The 15,978-nt window shown below is 43.0% G+C and overlaps 1 protein-coding gene across 2 annotated transcripts in view; it reads left to right on the forward strand.

Moving 5' to 3' along the window:
* Positions 1 to 15,978, forward strand: part of CDC40 (cell division cycle 40) — a 39,927-nt gene that overhangs the window by 4,124 nt on the left and 19,825 nt on the right. For both annotated transcript variants that reach the window (XM_064170340.1, XM_064170341.1), the window contains exons 2-3: positions 6,571 to 6,657; positions 8,207 to 8,336. In XM_064170340.1, coding sequence (XP_064026410.1) covers positions 6,571 to 6,657; positions 8,207 to 8,336 — 217 coding nt within the window. The remainder of the gene's footprint in view (positions 1 to 6,570; positions 6,658 to 8,206; positions 8,337 to 15,978) is intronic.

A 15,978-nucleotide genomic window follows, 5' to 3' on the forward strand; every position in this document is an offset into this window, starting at 1 on the left:
TTGTGAGGAGACCGGTTATGTTAAGATATTTTCTCCCTCCAAATACATCACCAGGTAGCAGGTAAACATGACAGAGCTGTTTCACAATGGGAAAGGAGCTTGACAACAGCCAGGGCTAGGAAATAACTTCCCACCAGCAGTGGTCATCATGAGAAGCAGAACAGGTTAAATAGTTCTGTGGTGTCTTCAGCACCTGCACCATGAGATTGAAGGTTCAGTACCTCTACCTTTCGTTTTTATCATAAGTGGACTTCCCTTCAGAGGAAATTCAGGTCCTGTGACTTCTGCAAGGATTTGTGTCAGTTCTTTGGCTCACTGACATGGACAAGGCCCTTGTCACCTTCCTGCTGGTAGCTGTGTTTTTTGTATGGGAAAAATAAAGTCTGTCTTCATTTTGTCTCTAATATACAGTAAGTTACTCTGTGCATTGCAGAAGCAGCTCTTGAAGCGTGGCTCATCCATCCCTTTGTGACTGTAGTAACTGCACTGGCTAAGCACATAATATCCTGGTGCTTTGGTACTGGTTTTCCATGGATGCTTTTTGCAGTACAGGAGCTGGGGCTGTGTGTTGTCTTTAATGTGGAAAAGGGTTGAGGACTCTTAAGTTTATTTCTCTATTGAATCTATTTACTTCTGACACTATGCAGATGTCCAGAATAATACTGTTTATGGGAAAGAAATAGACTTCAGTCACCTTTCTGTGTTCTTTAAAATCTAATCCCTGCCCAGATACAGAGAGAGGAAAGGTACAAAGTCAGTATGTGACAGTTCTGTAGCAGTGTTGAGCATTTAGTGACTTGGGAGGTGTTCCTGGTTAGAAATGGTTTGGTTTCTTTTAATACAGGGGTTTTCCTGCTCTCTGACACACACTACCTTGTTGAGAATAGATGTTTACAACTTACCATCCTGGAAGATACTGGACTTCTAGCCTAGTTTAACAGAACTACATCATATCAGCATTTAACCTATATCCTTTTCTTGCTGGTTTATTTTTATTCTATTGAATTTAGTGGGATGGGCATTTACTACTAGGAGTGTATGAATGGGTAGAATGACTAACAGCTGATAGCAGCCAAATCTTAATGTTGGGACTTCAATGTAAATGTCATTCATCCCTTGGTAATAAATCTGGAAATCTTCAGAATGAGATAACACTGTGTGTTTGTCAGCCCAGGTGGTTGATGCAGGAGTTGGTGACAAATTGCTTAAGTCTCTATGGCTCATGGGATGGGGTCTTAATTTACCTCATTTTAATTTAATGGATGATTAAAGCCAATTAAATCTTATGCAGAGCAGCTTGCCCTTTTTTACTTTTTGGCTAATTAGTAATAAATTTACTTTGGAAACTTTGTAGGTTTATTATCTAAAATGTCCAGGAAAAAAAATCACAACAAAACAAAAAAATAAACAAAACCCACCCAAACCCATAGAATCACAGAATGTCAGGGGCTGGAAGAGACCTCAAAAGCTCATCCAGTCCAACCCCCCTGCCAAAGCAGGATCACCCAGAGCAGATCACACAGGAATGCATCCAGGTGTGTTTTGAATATCTCCAGAGAGGGAGACTCCACAACCCCCCTGGGCAGCCTGTTCCAGTGCAGTGTCACCCTCACAGTGAAAAAATTCCTCCTCCTGTTTGAATGAAACTTCCTATGCCTCAGCTTCCACCCATTGCCCCTTGTGCTGTCACTGAGCATCACCCAGCAGAGCCTGGCTCCAGCTCCTGGCACTCACCTTTACATATTTATAAACATTAATGAGGTCACCTCTGAGTCTTCTCTTCTCCAAGCAGCACAGCCCCAGCTCCCTCAATATCTCCTCATTACAGAGATGTTCCATTCCCTTAATCATCTTTGTGGCTCTGCACTGGACTCTCTCAAGCAGTTCTATGTCCCTCTTGAACTGGGGGGCCCTGAACTGGACACTCCACTCCAGATATGGCCTCACCAGTGCAGAGTCGTCCCTGGGGCAGTTCAAGGCAAGGTTGGATGTGGCACTTGGTGCCATGGTCTAGCCTTGGGCACTGTGGTAAAGGGTTGGACTTGATGATCTGTGAGGTCTCTTCCAGCCTTGGTGATGCTGCTGTGTGTGTGTGTGAGTAGAGGAATGAGAGATGCTCTCCCAACCTACTATCCACAGCCCTATTAATACACCCCAGAATACCAGTGGCCCTCCTAGCCATGAGATCACATTGCTGGCTCATGGTCAACCTCCCATCAACTAGGACCCCCAGATCCTTTTTACCTTTGCTGCCTTCTGACAGGTCAGTCTCCAAGGTATACTGATCCCTAGGGTTGTTCTTTCCCAGGTGCAAGAAGATGTCACAGCTCTTTACTTTTTGTCATATGAAGCTGGAAAGCTGTGGTCTTTGTTTTGCTTTGACAAACTTTGTGTTCAGAAATCTCAGTGTTTGTAAGTGTCAGATTGTTCTTCTCAATGCATAAATGGTTCTTGTTAAACTTAGAGGTAGCCACTTATTAGCACAGCAGGGACTTCAAAATATGGCTGGTGTTTAACAATATTGTGGATGAAAAGGACTGTGAACTGCCTTAGCACAACCAACATGATATTCTTCCTTAGGAACAGAATTAGCATCCAGCATTGCAGTCCATGCTGCAGCTCATTTCATTTATTTAAGGTTTGGCTTTGATGCCTATTGCAGGGATTTGGCCTGGGTTTAATTTAAGAATGTTTTTGTCTGGCATCCATAGAAAAGAAAACTTCTGACAACCTTTTTTGGGTTTATTCCAGATTTTTTTATGCTTATTGGACTATTTTCCATGCTATAAATTAAGTACTTCTCTTAGGAGGTAATGGTTTTGGTTTATGTTGTTCAAGTAAAATTTTTGTGAAGAAAAAAAGAGGCCTGTGGTACATTTGAGGACTCCATAAGAAAGACAGCTACTCTGATTTACTATATTTATAGTCTAAAATCCCTTCTGTTTCCTGTGTTCTTTCCTATGCTGACTTTTTAACTGGCCAGAGGGCCTTTATGGTAAGACTAAAGAAGCATACCTTAGAGGCAGCTAGACACTCTGTGATCTGTAGAGAGTTATAATGAAGCACCTGCTTGTCTATACTTAGCATCAAAAGCTTCTTTCTGTCTCAAGGTAGATTCCTTAGGAAATGCTAATACTCCAGATGCAGCCCTGAGTGCCATTCCCCAACGAGAGTGTGATGCTGTGTTGTAGGATGAAAGAGGCAAAAGGAGACCATTTAATTATCAAAGAAGTCTTTTTACTTACGTCTGATCTGAACTGTAAACCTGATACTGCAAATAAGTAGACATCACATCCACATCTGTATACAAAACCAACCAGCCAACACACCAAGTTGATGTGATGATAAGGCATTGTCTGCTTCTGTTTTGCCCTGCACGAAGAGAGATACCTGCATATGTCTGGGAAAAGTCATTTAACCTGTCTACCAAACTTCAGTGGATCTATAGACTGAGCAATTTCAGCTCTTAAGTTGTATAATCTTAGTATTTTTTAAGGCTGAATTAAGTCATTCAGTTCTTCCATATAGGTCGTATCTTCTTAGACCTCTGAACATTCTTTATTTTCTCTTTTGGACTCTTTTCAGTAGCATGTTTCATTCCTGATAGGAGGCTCCCAGTGTCATCACTGTATTTCAGCATCTCAATGTCCTTCTGGTAGTGAGAGGACCAAAGCAGAACCCAGTATTCAAGGTACAACCTCACCAGTGCTGAGTACAAGGGCACAATCCCTGCCCTAGTCCTGCTGGCCTCACTACTTCTAATAATGCTATTTCCTAATAATAATAGTGATAATAATGCCATAGAATCATAGAATCAACCAGGTTGGAAGAGACCTCCAAGCTCATCCAGTCCAACCTAGCACCCAGCCCTGTTCAGTCAACCAGACCATGGCACTAAGTGCCTCATCCAGGCTTTTTTGAACACCTCCATGGATGGTGACTCCACCACCTCCCTGGCAGCCTATTCCAATGGCAGATCACTCTCTCTGTGGAGAACCTCCTCCTAATATCCACCATATAAAGGCCATAGTCAAGCAATTTCTAAGTTGCAGCAACTTAGCACAGGCTGCTTCTCTGCCAGTCGTATAGCTGAGCTTTTAGCTTTCTCTGGAGGAGCACAGTTATCTGTTTAAATTCACAACCTCTTGAACCTCTTTTTATGATTCCTGTGCCTTTGTGAGTGGGAACTGACCTAGGGTAATACTTAGCCCATCACAGAATTCACAGATGCCTTCTCCTTTCAACCTAGCTACTGAAAGTCTTCCATCCTGCAGAGCTACTTGTGTCACACTTAGGACGTAAAGCTACATGATGGATTGCTCACCTCAGACTTCCAGATAAATCAAGAACATGTTATTCCTGACCAAAGGAAAAACTGCAGTCCAGCAGAGGGATGTGATCCCTTAGATTACCTTATCTCAGTCACAGCTCTGCCAGACTGCTTCTCTCTGATCCCTTTCCTGTTTGCTGTAGCTATGGCAAATGCATCTACAATGCGCTCAGTTAAGTTCTGTTGGCTGTTGCTTACAACAACCAGCATAAAGGGACAGGGTTGTAAGACCTCTTTGTTTCCTTTTTTATGCTTTCTGGGTCTTAGAAAGATGAGTTCTGCTGAAATGTTCTTTTGACAATGCATGCAGTTGTACTCAGTGATCTCCACCACCTGCAGAGGTTAGGGATGAGTATAAAACAAACAAACAAGCAAAAAACCCAAACCAGAAACCACCTCAAACCAACCAAACAAACAAACTCAAGCAAACCCCCAAACCTAAACGTTTTGCTTGCCAGCTTGTGAAATGATTGATGGCCTGGGTTGATACTTTTAATGTTTCCTCTACCTATCAGAATCTCTTAATGCAATACAAAATGGCATTTATTAGACTCAAGAATAACTTGTCTGCTGCAGTCTGAACTCCTGCTCTATGCAGCCTAACATTTCAGAATACAGTGTGTCAATTCTTTATTTTCCTATCAAGGTTTCAAGTCTTTAATATACTAAAAATGTACAATGGGAAATTGAGTCATGTTCAAATTATTCTATAGATTAAAGCAGAGTGACACAGAGAAAAAGATAACCATTCTGTGCTTCAGCAGCACATTAACAGATCATCCTTTGATGCCCAAATACATGAAAGCATGAATAAGGCTGGAGGTCTTGGGGACTGCAGCTCTGATAAGTGTAACATGTGCTTCAATTTCAAGGCCGGGTGGTTTTCACACAGAAAGACGATGCCTGTGGTGGTCTAGGAGTGAGCATATTGTGTGGCTTCCAGTGACTCAGCACTGTTCCACCAGCAGCGAAGGAGAACCAGAATCGCTATAATCATCTGGCAGAGGATCAGCTTTCATGGCACAATCTGTTTCTTTTCTCAGTTGCTGAGTGGCATGTCATAGGACTTAACAGGGAGGAAAGGGGAGGACAAATAGCAGAACTGAAAAATTCTTGCCATTTTTGCAAACCCAGATATTTTCACTTTTCCAGTGTCTTAATTTCAAGTCAAGTGATAGCTGTCTAAGTATCTCTGGCAGGTGATCAGATAAATGTTACCATGTTAGCAATTCATAGAATCATAGAATGGGTTGGGTTGGAAGAGTCCTTAAAGATCAGCTAGTTCCAACCCCACTGGCATGGGCAGGGACACCTTCTACTAGCCCAGGTTGCTCAAGGCCTCATCCAACCTGGCCTTGAACACCTGGGAGGGGGCACCCACGACTTCCCCTAGGCAACCTGTGCCAGCATCTCACCACCCTTTGTATAAAGAATATCTTTCTAATACATGGTCTAAATCTCCTCTTTTCCAGCTCAAAGGCATCCCCCCTTGTCCTATCCCAACAAGCCCTTGTAAAAGTCCCTCCCCAGCTTTCTTGTAGCCCCCTTCAGGTCATGGAAGACCACTATAATGTCTCCCCACAGCCTTCTTTTCTCCAGTATCAAATATCCAATGATACTAAGGTCTCTCAAATTGTAAGGTGTGGAGTCTGTCTGGCAGAGCAAACTGCATGATGTGACTCAAAAAAGTTGTGGAAAATGTCCTCAGGTTATGGAGCTGTGAGAGAAAATATAAATGTGTAAGTAATGGAGTGTCTGGTTTTGTTGCTGTATGACTGGATCAGGCTTGCTGTGCTGTTCCCAGGCGAGTCTGTAGCGTAGAGAAGTTAGAGCTGTGAATGTACTGGTCGCTGTTGTCATCCCACACCAGCAAATTGGAGAGGTCTTGTGATGAGAGAAATGAGGTCAGGGCAAACATCCTCAGGAAAAACACCAAAGCTTGCCTCCAGTCTTGCTACATGTTTTAAAATGTGTGCATGGAGTCTTAGAAAAAAATATCATAATAGACCTGCAAAATGTCACCTGTATCTTAGACAGATGTCTCAGTGGGGGCTGGACATGGGCTTTGCAATCAGTATGTTTGCAAAAGAAGAGCTTTGGCCAAGCTGCTCTTCTACTTTCATAGTACTGAGAGCGTCAGTTTGACCTACAGCCTTAATCTGGTCTGCAGTGGGCTAATGCCATGCATTTAAAAGTCTGTATGTTCAAAATGGTTTATTAATGTGCCTGTTTTATTTCAGGAAGATGTGGAAACAGGAGTCCACCTTGATCCTGCTATCAAGGAAGTTCAGTACAATCCCACTTATGAAACCATGTTTGCACCTGAGGTAAGAAACATGATCCCTCTTTAGAACAGAAATGCCTTTGGCTTAAAGCTCAGAGATTCTATCCTCATACAAAATTCCTGTGAGATGTGCCTGCTTTGGATGCTTGCTGTGTTTTGGAACCTAGTTTGGGCAAACTGGAAAAAAAACCACTGCAGAGCTGTGTTAGTATTTTTAATGCTTAAATTATTATATTCTTCATACAGCTGTTCTAAGGAGAATTTTAAAGTGTGTACCAGGATTATACCTTTGGAAAATAAAAATCAAGCTAGGAAAAGAGCATTATGAAGACACTGGGTAAAACATGAACTGTATTAGTCTCTTACTAGTCTAACAGTTTTGCTATTTACTCATCAGGCCACTTAGAGCAAAGTGAATGGTTTTCAGGCTCGTGGGTTTATGGCTTTTAAGAGGAGGATCTAACATTAAAATCCAAATACCTTCAGTATAACTATTCACCTCAAATTAAAGTATTTTAGTAACTCAAGCTACACCAAAAGTGTATAGTGAAAAACCATTTTAGGCTGAATTTGGACTGCCTGGTGAACCACTTTCTATTTTATTATAACTGACAGGCTATCTGAAAGATAAAAGAGCTGCTCTAGCATTTAGCTTGTTTTGGTATTTAACTGCTTTGTACAGTTTGTCTTCTGTTAGACCAAGGATTACTATTCTAGGTGGACAAAGGCTCCATCAGTCTGAAACTTCTGCATTAGTTATGCTTTATGTTTAGTTTTTTTTTTTTTGAGGAACCACATAAATTGTCCTTTTCATAGCAAGTCTGCATTTTGCAACATACCAAAGGCATGAACTGTGTGAGTAAAAATACTGATTTAAACCTACTGCAGCATTACCTTGTGTGCTTTGGTTTGTGAAGCCTAATGTTGAGAAAGTCTTCAGCTGTTTGCATAGGGTTTACAATCAAATTTAATTTTACAATCAAATTTAATTTGAAATCAGTCTCAGTATTGCATCTGTTTGTACTGATTCTCCCCTAACCATAGTATGGTCAGGAAGACTGACATTTATTATCTTGCAAGAAGAAAAGGAAGACAGGGTTCCATAAATGGCTTTTCTTGGATAATATAGCAAGTCCCCAGTTGCTTTTCACATGCTCCAGTGTATTGTTGGCAGTGTAATTTCTGCACTAAGGACATGAGTTTAGTAGTACCTGATATCTATTTCTTGATGTCTGCCCCTTACAAGAGACAAAACGGTGTGGTTTTGCCATCTGAGTGCTCATACTGCTAACGTACTGAACGGCAGTGTTTTGTGTCAAGTGGTTGATAATGATTTGTCCTCTATACCAGTAACACAGGCTAGAAAGCTCAGTTGTGAAATGAGCTATTCAGAGCAACTATGTAAGAGATTACTGTGTGAAATAACAGACTAAGAAGCTCATTCAGGAGTCAGAAAGAAATACCTAATGATTGAAATGATTCTGCTTTGTGAGTTTTGAATGGCAAGACTTTTTTTTCCCCTGAAAAAGTACACACACATAGATAAGAAATTACTAATTCTGACACACTTTCTTTTAACACTGTTGATGTAGTTTGGACCAGAAAACCCATTTAGGACTCAACAAATGGCTGCACCTAGGAATATGCTTTCTGGATATGCAGAACCAGCTCACATCAATGACTTCATGTTTGAACAACAAAGAAGAACATTTGCAACTTATGGTAAGTTCTTAACAGTGGAGTTCACCTCCACCTTTCTTATCTACAAATTGGACAAATAAGTTATGTTGTATGGAACAGTTAATAGGACTGCAAGCTATATAAATGGCTTTTTAGTAGACTTACTAAAAGGGAGAAAGGTCTTTGAATGAGAACCCATACAGCTGGAGATCATAGAACTTACTTGGGAAATCTCCCTTTGAAATTGTAATCAAGTGTATGACCTCCTACCAAACCCCTCTCAATTAATCCTTTCATTAGTTGCATCAATGTAGAAAACACAAATCAAAATTTCACACTTTTAACATGACAAATAACTGTAGATCTGTAATGCAAAGAGGTTCTTTCATGTGATTCTAACTAAAGGCAGCTCTCTCCTCACCAAGAGGAAGCCTTACTGAGTTGTCACATTCTTCAACTTGGTTGCCTTGAGATACAAGCTGAATGAACAGGAATTGTAACAAGTGGGAATACATCACTGAAATGCTCTTAGCAAAGACAGAGCCAAAGAACTCTTCTCTTGGTGGTCATTATCGAGGCTGCTTTCTTATCTTGAAGAGCCTTTTCACTTGAAAATAGTTGCATTTGAAAAATGAAACATTGGAGTTTTGGGAAGGCTTGAGTTTCAAATAAGCTTTTTATGGATTGTAAGGTAAATGGATTCTTAATAGGAAAGACATGGGAAAACTACAGATTCTAAACATTCTTTTTGACATGTTTGAAAGAATGAAATTGTTACATGTGATTGCATATAACAGTAATACATATTACATATAACAGTAATGTGTAATTGATATAACAGTGGTTAATGGTAAACTTTCATTTCTGGTTTAAACTTAGCTGCCAATGCTTGTCTTGCAAATACACATCTTTGTGTTCAGTTGAAGTATCACTTTATATGCTTCTAATTCAGTCTATTAGGAACAGGTTGCCCAGGGACATTGTGGATGCCCCCTCCCTGGTGGTCTTCAAGGTTAGATGAGGCCATGAGCAATCTGGTCTAGTGGAAGGTGTCCCTGCCAGTGCCAGGGAGGTGAGAACTAGATGATCTTCAAAGTCCCTTCCAGCCCACAGCATTCTATGAATCTATGAGGCTCTGATTAACTTCCTGTGTAAACTTAGTGTCTCATCACTCAAAGTTTAGCACAACAATCTTGTGTGTTTCTTTCCTCATATTTACTTCCAAAATCCTACTCCCTGCAAGCTGTCATGCCTCAAAGTCACCTCCCTGTGCACCACTCTCTTTTAAATTCATTAGGGCTTTAGTTATGCATCAATTCACTTATTGCCTTCTGTGATGGATGAGATTGGAACTTCAACAGTCTGAGGAGCTGTGTGTTACAGCAAAACCTGAGAGAAAAAATTACCTGGAATTAGAGACTGTAACATCCTCAGTTTCTTTTAGTATTTGAGGTTTATTAGAGGTTTTCTTTTGCATATATACACACATACATATATTTTTTTAATGTAGTTATATATCTCTAAAATACTTATATAGTACATATATATAACATACATATAATATTTTTATGTACATTTTATATATACAGGTGGGGTGTTTTCAGCATAGTTTTTTAGCTAACAGGTACTTTTCTTGGAGTTGTAAAGATGTAGAATCCAAGCAAAACGCCACAGCTAAGAAATGGATGTCTCATTCCATACCATAACTTTAACTTATTTGACTGCTGCAGGGTTTTTGTTAGAACTTGACAGCCAATGTGGGTAGGAGCCTATTCAGGATCTGAATAGATGAGATTTTCTTCTGTGAAATGAAATGTTGCATTGTGTGGGCTGTGTAAAATAGATCTTGGAACAAAGGGTCTGTGGGCATACAGTCTTTGGTCTTGGGTTGTTGCTTGTGATGTTTAGTTTGAGAAGATGTAGAATTAGAAAGTCTACTCAAAGCTTGTTATTGTTCTATGTCATCAGTCTACAGCAGCTGCCTTGAAAGCTGTATTACAAGAGAGTAAAAATATATTTTTAAGACTGATAACATTGACAACTGTGCAGCTATCATATTCAGCTTTCTAGAACTGTTCCATGGATAAAGATCTGGGTACAGTGAAAATGGAACTATGAAAAGGCTGAAATAGGCAATTTAAACTGCAAGAATGAGCACTGAGAAGCTGTAGTTCAAGCTAGAAGTTGCAGTAAATGAGCATGGTATCCTGGCTGTCTAGCAGGTCTGCTAAAAGCAGCACTCCTGTAAGTTGTCAGAAAGTTGTCTGTTAAAAAAAATCAGTATTCTCTTTTCCATTAGGAAGGAGATAATAAATATCTTCTCAGAAAGGACCAAGTGTAAAACCCCGAGTCTAATAGCTTGGCATAAATCTAAGTCATACATGTCCTTAAATTATAAAGTATTTGAAGAAGGGAAAGTAAACCTCTTAATTAAAAGCTGTAGCTCTTGAGACCTCTGGCCTGTGCTGGGCAGTTGAGCACCATCGTGCCAAGGCAGGAGGTCTCAAATCTGCAATGCTTAGCATGTAGACAAACAGTGACTATAAATGAAGCATGAGTGTGGTACAAGTCAGAGATGGTGGTGAATGGGATCCTGGATCTAAACCAGTTCAACTGCTGCAGAGTTCATTCATTCAAATGAAAAAAGAGCTTTGTATATCATCTTGACAGTTAATATGTATGCAGTGAGAAACTTACATCTTAATCACAAACAAAACCCAAGTAGGTTTTAGCAAACTGTCTTTCTCACCTACTTCTGCAGGAAATATTTACCACCCAAAATACTTTCTCCTTGTGGTGCTTGAATAGCTCAGAACATTCTCCTTGTCATTGACTAAGAGTCCTTCCAGTCTTGCTTTGCATCCTCAAGTATTGATACGTACAGCATTATGGTGGTTGTTAAAATGTCTATCCTCAGAATAAAGTCTTAAAATCAAGTTTCCTGCACTGCTCAATTAGCTTTTTTTTTTTTGCCATGTGAATCTCTAAGGCAGCTGCTTCACAGTACAAGTGTAAAATTGCTGCTTTCTTAACATAGTGGTGTGAGAATTGCACACTCTGCTACAAGGAGGTGACTAAAAATCCATCATTGATACTCTTTCTTAGAGAAGATATTTAAATTGGACGTTAGGAGCAGGTTCTTTACCATGAAGGTGGTGAAACACTGGCAGAGAGGTACTACTTGGAGTGGCTGGAGAGCAGCCAAACAGAGAGGGATCTGGGGGTGCTGATTGATACCCGCCTGAACATGAGCCAGCAGTGTGCCCAGGTGGCCAAGAGAGCCAGTGGCATCCTGACCTGCATCAGGAATGGTGTGGCCAGCAGGAGCAGGGAGGTCATTCTGCCCCTGTACTCTGCACTGGTTAGACCTCACCTTGAGTCCTGTGTTCAGTTCTGGGCTCCCCAGTTTAGGAGGGACATTGAGATGCTTGAGCGTGTCCAGAGAAGGGCAACGAGGCTGGGGAGAGGCCTTGAGCACAGCCCTACGAGGAGAGGCTGAGGGAGCTGGGATTGGTTAGCCTGGAGAAGAGGAGGCTCAGGGGTGACCTTATTGCTGTCTACAGCTACCTGAGGGGTGGTTGTGGCCAGGAGGAGGTTGCTCTCTTCTCTCAGGTGGCCAGCACCAGAACGAGAGGACACAGCCTCAGGCTGTGCCAGGGGAGATTTAGGCTGGAGGTGAGGAGAAAGTTCTTCACTGAGAGAGTCATTGGCCACTGGAATGGGCTGCCCGGGGAGGTGGTGGAGTCGCCGTCCCTGGAGCTGTTCAAGGCAGGACTGGACGTGGCACTTGGTGCCATGGTCTGGCCTTGAGCTCTGTGGTAAAGGGTTGGACTTGATGATCTGTGAGGTCTCTTCCAACCCTGATGATACTGGGATACTGTGATACTCAGGAGGTAGTCAAGACCCCATCCCTGGAGATAGTGAAGGTCAGGCTCAAAAAGGCTTCTGAGCATTGCGACAGGTGAATTGGGATCGGTTAATAAATTACTGTACCAAACCCGAGAGTTAGATCCTATGGCAAAACCAGACCTGCCTCTCGAGGCCACCTGTGAAGCGGTGTCCCGGTTCGAGAGGGCTGGCGGGAGGGTTAGCAGGGCGGAGCGGGCCGTGCTGTTGTTGCTGGAAGGTTCTTCGCTGCTGCTGTTGCTGCGGTTGAACGTTCGCTTGGCTCGTGGCCGGGGCAGCTGCTCCGGGGTCTGCCTGGCAACGGCCCCGGGCTGCCTTGGGACAGGTGCGGGAGGCGCCGGCAGTGCCTGCCTCGCGGCCCTGCCGTCTGTCAGGGGGTGCAAAGCGCAGCCATGTTGCGAGCCGCTGGTGGGCAGGAGCCTCCCCGGCCGCCCAGCGCTGCTCTTGCTGATTTTATCCACAGCAAGTTGATTTTCTCGTGCTCAAAGTGTGCGAGGACGATTTTTAACAGATTTGGTGCCGTGACTCGGATCCTCGTTGCTCTGAGCTGGTACTAAGGCTACGGAAAAGGCGCCTCCGTCTCAGACGGTTCCGGAGCTGCTAGCTCTGGGCTCAGACCGCTTGGGTAGCCGAACCCAGGTAGAGTAGGCAAAAAGAAAAAAAAACAAACGTAATCTTTGTGCACGAAGAGCCAAGCAAAGACTCCTCCTGGCCCTAAGGAGTACGTGAGTATAGCGGTTTTTCGCGGGTTCTGCTTGGTTGGGGAATTGGGGTTCCTGAAGTGCAGAAGGCACTCCAGCAGACATGGGATCCAAAGCTGCAAACTCAACAGGAAAGGATTAGGGTACCTGACATCCCGCCCGAGGTCTGGGGAGGCAGGGAAATTAGGAGGGGAATATTATACGGGATTCCTGCCAGGGCTTGCCTCGGCGAGCTGCCCCTGATCCCCGCCCGGTGCCAGGGCTAGCCCCGGAGCGCCGACAGCAGAGGGGCCGGCTGCGGTGGGATCCCGGGGCGCGGCGAGCGAGAGGCCCCGGGCGCACCACCGGCCCGGCGCGGCCGGGGAGCTGGAGCCTGAGCGCCCGTGCTAGGACCCGAAAAACAGGAGCCTGATTTAACTGAGGCTCCAGCGTTCCGGAGCGGCGCAGACGGGCGCCGCAACCGACCCTGGAGAAGCCGGCGGGAGCCCCGGGGAGAGTTCTCTTTCCTTTGCGAAGGGCCGGGGGCCCTGCAGTGGGTTCTCCCCCGGAGAGAGGCCGCGCCTTGGCCTCTGAGAGAGGCCTCGCCTCCGTACCTCTAAATTCAAGTGATGGTAGAGAATTTAAGAAAGAAATGGGGAATCTTTTAGAAGATCCCCTGGGGGTTGCTGAGAAATTTGATCAAATTTTGAGGACCTTTCATTATTAAGTGGCACGAATTGAAATCAGTTCAAAGGATTTTATTTGCAGTAGAGGAGCAGGGAATGATTAGAGGAGCTGGAGTGAGAAATTGGGAACACAGGCATCAGCAGGGTCCTGCTGGAGAGGTTAAGTGGCCCTTACAAAGGCCAAGCTGAGATCACCAGAATCCAGCACCAGGAATTCACTTTTTTAGTGGATTCTGGAGCAGGAAGATCTACTATACGAACTGCCTTCAGGATGTAGGGAATCTTTAGAGAGAATGCAGGTGCTTGGAGCAAAAGGAGAACCTTTCAAAGTGCCTCTCGTTAAAGAGGTGGAGATTGAATCATCTACTAAGTTTAGAACTGGCAGTTTTTTATTAGTCCCAGAGGCAGAATACAATCTACTAGGCTGGGACTTGATGGTAGAGTTAGGAGTCAGTTTAGAGATGAGTAGGCAGGAAATAAAAGTAAGGTTATGTGTCCTCACTGCGGAAGATGAAGGTAAACCCTGAGGTTTGGTGCGCTCCAGGTGGAAAGTGCCTGCTTCGTAGTCGTTGCGTCTGTAAAGGGGTTGGAAAGCTCAGACATGTTGCGAGCCGTTGGTGGGCAGGAGGCTCCCTGGCTGCCCAGTGCTGCTTTTGCTTACTGTGCCCGGATCAAGTTGATTTTCTCCTACTCAATCTCCAAGTGTGCGAGAACGATTTTTAACAAGCGTGGGTTTGCTGAAGTGGAACATTTCATACTTGTTTGTTTGTTTGTTTGAGCTGCAGGTTTTGCAGCTGTGTGGTCTTTGCTGCTGACACAATACATAAAGATATTTACCAGAATAGACCATTTTGTAATCTTACTTATGGTCCTCTCCCAGTTTAAATGGAAAGCCATTAATAATTGCTGGCTAAGAGTCTGACCCTTTTCTTTTAAGTTGGTACCTAGTTTTACACCTGCAGTCATAGGTAACCTATCCTGTTTTGGATCCAGTGATGCCAGGCAATATTCTTACATCATTTCAGCTATTAAAGAGAAAGCTTTGTCTCTAGCAAACCACATTTCTCTTTGCAAGTCATTACGAGGTAAATGGCCAAATCTTAACTGGCATTACTTTTCTACTGTTGTAGTCCTTGGAACATGGCTAAAGACTTAAGAAGTCCTAAAGCACAAGCACTAATTTATTCTTCTGTGTCTGCACCTTCAGCAGAAGCAATCTCTTTTCTTGACAATGGTTTAAAAAAACAGAAAAAGGCAAGACAGTGTCCTTAATTCTGTGGGCATATGTAAATCTTCAAGGTGAAGCAGAACTCCTGATTATTTTTTTTACATGCTGCACACAAACTGTTCATGAATATGGTAGAAAAATAATTTCATAGCTATTTCTGCATCAGTGCTCATCCTAGAAGTGAACTGCTTTATTCATGCAGCATTTACATTTTAAGAGCTGCCCTTCACAAGCTATTAATGTCCTTTATAATAAGAAACAATTTTCTGTCCGTGCATCTCAAAGCTCTTTGTGAGTATTCAGTAACTTGGTTATAACAGGATTACTTCAGCAGTAAGAGTGATATTGTAAGAGCTTAAATGCAGTAACACTCCTCATCTTCATGTCATCTGCTCATGTTACATGCAGCACCTCCAGTTAGCTATTACAACTGCAGGCGCTTCATTCTCTGACCACTTAGATTCTGCAGAGCACAGTGCCTTCAGAAGAGGTTAGTCCAGCTGTATTTCTCCAGATACCTGAGCTGCCTTTGGTCTCTGGATGCTGCATTGCACAGTGTGCTGTAAACAGACTTTAATTAGCTGTCTTTCTGGAATGCACATCAAAGTCTGATTATTTAACCAACTGTTTTCAGATCTACTGAAATCATGGAAGTAGGTGGAATTGTGCCTTTCCTTGCTAAAATGTAGCATGAAATGTCTGCCTCCTAAATAAAACTGAAGGAGACACAGAAGTCAGGGCACATTAGATGGCAGACCAGCTGAGAAGGATAAAAGCAAGCTGTCTTTTGCAGCTGTGCTGGGGAGTCCCAGCCAGAAAGAAAAGACTCTCTTTTGCATATCCACTAGAAAGTAGAAATTGTTCAGAGCTTTTCTGTGAGGATGATGCTGAACAAAATGAGAATGATGCTGGACCAAATTCAACCCAGTTATAAGAAGTCTCCACTTCCATGGGAAGCTGTGCTTGGCCCAGGGGCCCTATTCATTGAAATACTGTCCCTCTTTTACAAGTATCAAATAGAGTCCCAGAGACTGTGTCAATACAGTTGGAGGACAAGTAAAGCACTGTATTGATTTTGACTTCAATCCAAACTAATATTTCTCTGCTGTTAACAGAAACCCTTCAGTTTGGAAGAGAACTAATTGTAATAGTGGCTTAATAAAAGTAGGCAGTCAGCAAAGTCC

Source organism: Pogoniulus pusillus, chromosome 33, assembly GCF_015220805.1.
Source record: "Pogoniulus pusillus isolate bPogPus1 chromosome 33, bPogPus1.pri, whole genome shotgun sequence".
Taxonomy (NCBI): domain Eukaryota; kingdom Metazoa; phylum Chordata; class Aves; order Piciformes; family Lybiidae; genus Pogoniulus; species Pogoniulus pusillus.